This window comes from Chamaea fasciata, unplaced genomic scaffold (genome assembly GCF_029207755.1).
Source record: "Chamaea fasciata isolate MVZ Bird 193981 ecotype frontalis unplaced genomic scaffold, bChaFas1.0.hap1 SCAF_16, whole genome shotgun sequence".
Classification (NCBI taxonomy): Eukaryota; Metazoa; Chordata; class Aves; order Passeriformes; family Sylviidae; genus Chamaea; species Chamaea fasciata.
The window spans coordinates 8,488,900-8,493,660 of NW_027094101.1; the positions used below are offsets into that span (position 1 = coordinate 8,488,900).

The following is a 4,761-nucleotide window of genomic DNA, read 5'->3' on the forward strand; positions in this document are numbered from 1 at the left end:
TCCAACCCTGAGTGCGGCTCAGATGGGAATTGGGATCATTGCGGGGGTGTAAGGGGAGGATCCCTGGGGATCGCAGGGGGATCGCTGAGGGGTCCAGGGGGGATCACTGGGGGGTGTAGGGGGAAGCAATAGGGGGGCTTGGGGAGAGATCACTGTGGGTCTCAGGGAGGATCACTGGCAGGGTGCAGGGGGATCACTGGGGCACAAGCGGGATCACTGTGAAGGCATTTGGGGGGGATCACTGGGGGTTTCGGGGGAGGTTTCACTGGCAGTTTCAGGGGGATCACTGGGCTCTCAGCGGGCTCACAGTGCAGGGCTCACTCTCCAGCCCCACGCTACCCGGGCGGCCCCGGGCTCGCTGAGGGCGCTGGCCGCGGGCTCCGGCGGCCGTGAGGCGGAGCCCGGCCGGGCCCGCCCCGCTCCGTCACTGCCGGGCCCGCCATGGCGTCCGGGCCCGCGGGCCGCGCCGCTGAGGAGCCGCCGCCGCCGGAGCCGCCCGCCGAGCAGAAGCCGCCGCCGCTGCCGCCCGCGCAGGAGGAGTTCTCCTTCCTGCCGCTCGTCCACGACATCATCAAATGGTAACGGCGGGGACGGCCACCGCCATCCCCCGCCCCGCCGGGCACCGCGGCCCTGCCGCAGCCGCCCCGCTCGGACGGTGCTGCCTCACAGCGGAGCCCTCGGGGGGCCTGCGTGAGGAGCACGGCCAAGGGGTGCCCTCGCCAGTGATGTTCTCCCAGTCACAGCATCCTCGGGGGTGCCCCGGATAGGGAGTGAGGCAATGGGATGCCCCCTCCAATGGTGTTCACCCGGCTCCCGGCATCCCCAAGATACTCTGGATGGGAACAGGGCAGTGGAGTTCCCCCATGAGTGATGTTCTGCCAACCACAGCATCTGTGGGACGCCCTGGACAGGGAGCAGAGTTATGAGGTTCCCTCTAAGTTGTTTTCTCTTTCCTTAGCATCCTCATAATGCCTTGAACAGGGAGCTGGGCTGTTGGGTCCTCCCTCAAGTGATGCTCTCCCAGCCCCTCTTCCCCAGGATGTCCTGAACAGGCAGCAGGGCAATGGGGTCACCCCTCTAATGATGCTCTTCATCCTCACAGCATCTCCTTTGCCCTTTTTATCTCAGCTGGTGCTCCTGGGAAGAGTGCTGGAGGGAGCTGGTGCAGCCCCAAGTGCATCCCCACTCTGAGTCATACCAGTGCCTGGCTGGTGTTTGGGTCACCTAAACAGTGCAGGTGCTCCCATGGCTCAGGTGCATTGCCCCACACTAACCCCAGAGCAGGAGCCCTGTGTGTCCGCTGGGTTATTGCCCCAGAGAACTGTGATCTTTGGCTGATAACAGCCTCAGAAAGTACAGGCGGTGCGTCAGGAAGGCAGCCCATTTCTGGGCAGTTGTAAAAAGGAGGATGGCTTCCTCAGTGGGATATACACTGTTCTCTTCCCAGCTCAAGATAAGCACTGTACAGGTGAAAGGTGTTGGTACAAGGCTCCTGAGGACTGATGTGTTTCTGGCTCAGGGCAACCCCTCCAGAGATAGTCATATGAATTCCCAGAAAAGGGATATCTGCCGTGGAAATCTATCCAGGCAGGCTCTGTGCTCTTACTTGGGCACACTACAGGGTGAGGCAGTGGGCATGGGAAGCATGAATTGCTTTCTTCCTGCCCTCTCCCTGTGCACATGTTGAGGAGCTGATTTGTGTCCTGCTGATGTTTCACTTGGAGCAAGCATGTCTGAAAGGTGAGGGAGGTTCATCCTTAATGGCTCTGCAGCCCAAGCAGCCCAATCCATGGGAATGAATACCTTTGACACACCAGTCCAGAATTGGCATGAGAACACAAACAACTGTAATTTCACTCAGTTTCCCAGTTGTGCTTGGTGTAGGCCATCAGGTTGCCCCAGCCTTGATTCTCTCTGATCTGTGCAGACCACAGAGTGAAGCTAAATCCCCTGCCAGGTGTGTGCCTGTACATCACCAAAGTGGGCAGTAGCCATGGGCTGAGACCTCCCAGATTGTGATGTGTCACACTGATCAGGTTGTAGTGACTCACAGATGACAGTCCTGGGGATATCTTGTGCCCTGTCCCACCGGGCCACCCAGTCCTGCTGCCCAGCTCCCTCCCTTGGCTTGGTGTGGGGCGTTTCCCGGGCAGCTCGAGCCAACGTAGGTGCTGGACAGTGTGGCAGAAAGGTGGCACCAGGGCGGCCAGCGGTGGGATGTTGTGCCTCCCATCCCTGACAGATGGCAAACGGGCTGTCCTCTAACACTGCCTCGAGTGGCAGAGCCCAGCCCTGCTGTTGTGACACTGACTCAGCTGTGAAGACGCATCTCCAAGGTGACTCTGTGCTCCGGAGCGAGGATGTATGGCGTAAATTTACTGACATCCAAGGACGGGTGCTGTTTCCTGTTGTTTGGAGAAAGTTTTCCTAAACAGGGTCTGCTGATATTTTCAGCCTTGTACAGTCAATGGCATCACTGCTGAGGTCCCACTGTGGCTCCGCTGATTATGGGTTGTGCTGGTGTGGTGAAGAGCACTGTGCCTTGAGGCAAGTTTTGTGCCCTGTCCATCAGTACAGGCTGTGTTTGGATACTGTGTTGAATCCTGTGTTAGTGCAGGCTGCTGCAGGCTCTTCCCACACCTTCCCACTCCCACCTCTCCATGCCCCTAAACAGAAAATCGCTTCAGTGGCTTGATCCAGCAGGAAAACTGCCCATCAGGAAAACAAAAAAACAACCCACCAACCCTGAAATATTTATCCCTTTGGATCAACCAGGCAACAGGCAGCTGTCAGTTCTCTTTGAGTGGGAAAGGGGATGAGATGTGGGGAGGACACCTCTGTCAAAGCCAGCCTGCAGCTGTGGTGAGTGAAAGGCAGTGTCATCCCATCCCTCCCCAGATGTGCCATGGGGTTGGTTGTGTGTGTTTCTGTATTTTTCCACTGCCGACCTGGCCCTGAGTGCCTGCATAATGGGGAGACATTATAGTACCAGCTGCAGTTTTATTTAGAAGGGAGTAATGAATATTTTGTTCCAACAGGCTTTTGAAACAAGCGGCAGCCATCTGCTTAAAAGTTTTGCTCTCAGCCATGTCACGATTCCCCAAAGTTATAATCGAGCACCTCTCTGCCCTGGTCATGCCAAGCAGATTTATTTTTAGGTCTGGCTATTGAACAGGCTCCCAGTTTTTCAAAGACCTTTAGAATCCTGCTCTCCCTATTAACAGGCAGCCTGGAAGCGGGGACTTGCTTTTGCCTGGAATCAGTAAAACTTCTTGCTGGTGCTAACAAAGCTGAGTCAGATACTAATGAGGGTTCAAGGGCAGATGCTGCCTCAGACAACACTGAGCCTTGAAAAGCACAGAGCTGGCTGCAGAGCCAATTCTGCTGCTCTTAAAAAAAACAACCCAAATCAACCCAAAAAAACCCCCACTGCTTCTCTTTTATTAAGTATAAATCCCCAGAGACTTCTTTTAAAGCTCCCAAGTACCATTTTCTCTGCCTTTAGACACTCTCTGATACTTTGGGGAACAGTTTCTGTTTTCTGCTGTCAAGCTGTTTGACTGCATTGATTTTTTGTATTACAGCAGCAACAGGTCACGGGTGAGACTGAGATCTTTTTTTCCAGGTGACTACACACAACACATATGCAATCTTACCTTCCCCAAAGAGAGGTACAGGAGTTCAGAGGGAGAATTTAGCCTGCTCCAGGGTGATGTTTGAAAGCTGCAGAGCAGCTCCTAACCTGATTAATGCATCCTGAGGTGATTGGATTGTGTGCTGGAGATTTGCAGGAAACCAGTTTGCCCCTAAGCTACGCAGTCTATATACATCTGTGTCATTTTATTGGGGTAGGTGAATCAGGTGTGTGTAGCTAGATACCAAGAGCAATTTTCCTAGTGAATTCCAGTTCAAACACTGGTTGTATTGGAAATTACAACATTTTCAATAGGAGAATTCACAGTGTCTCGGTTTTCTCTCCTCTGCAGCATGGACAAGGACAGCCAGGATGTTCACCAGGTACTGAATGAGCTCAAGAACAAGTTCCAGGAGATGAGGAAGCTGATCAGCTCCATGCCTGGCATCGGGGTGAGCCCAGAGCAGCAGCAGCAGCAGCTGCAGAACCTGCGGGAGCAGGTCCGGACCAAAAACGAGCTGCTGCAGAAGTACAAGAGCCTTTGCATGTTTGAAATCCCCAAGGAGTAGGAAAGACACAGCTCCACTCTCCGGGTCTGAGATACCTCCTGTCCAGGGTGGCAGGAGTGGTCATTTCATTCTTTAGGTTTTGTGGTTACAGAGCTGTGGTGTTGTGCCTGTGTGGACCATGGGTGTGTGACACTGAGCCAGGACACCGTGTGCTCTCCTGGGACGATGGCAGCAGCACGTTCCCTTGATCAACTGCAGGACTGTGCACTTATATATCCCATCTCCTGTTTTCTCTCTGGGTGGGGTTCTTCCTTTTTACATTCAAACAAACAGGAGACATTTTGCTTTCTCCTCGCTAAGGGTCAAAGTACCTGCTGGTGAAAAAGCGGGCATTTCTGCAATTTTTTTTTTTTCCTTAAAAACGGCCAAACATCAAAAGGGAGCATAGGAGGGAAGCATGAACTGTTTGGCCCTGCTCCTGGAAAGTCTCTGGTACACTTTCCATTCCCTGCGTGTTGGAAGAGGAGTGATTGCTTTCAATTACTTCTGTATTTCTCTTTCTTAAACAATTGGTGGTTGTGTCTGAGATGAGTCAAATAAAGATTTATAAATTCCAAA

At 53.6% G+C, this 4,761-nt stretch overlaps 1 protein-coding gene across 1 annotated transcript; it reads left to right on the forward strand.

Annotated features, from left to right (window-relative positions):
• Window positions 1–433: 433 nt before the first annotated feature.
• MED9 (mediator complex subunit 9) lies at window positions 434–4,761 on the forward strand. Its single transcript, XM_066197927.1, has 2 exons — window positions 434–578; window positions 3,987–4,761. Exons 1-2 carry the CDS (start codon window positions 442–444, stop codon window positions 4,201–4,203), a joined length of 354 nt encoding a protein of 117 aa, XP_066054024.1. The 5' UTR covers window positions 434–441; the 3' UTR covers window positions 4,204–4,761.

What these genes read in the sequence shown, in the direction of transcription:
- MED9 (XM_066197927.1), top strand. Translation starts at nt 442, where the DNA reads ATGGCGTCCGGGCCCGCGGGCCGCGCCGCTGAGGAGCCGCCGCCGCCG. An exon ending in GTCCACGACATCATCAAATG is followed by an intron (nt 579 to 3,986) that starts GTAACGGCGGGG and finishes TCTCCTCTGCAG; the next exon opens with CATGGACAAGGACAGCCAGG.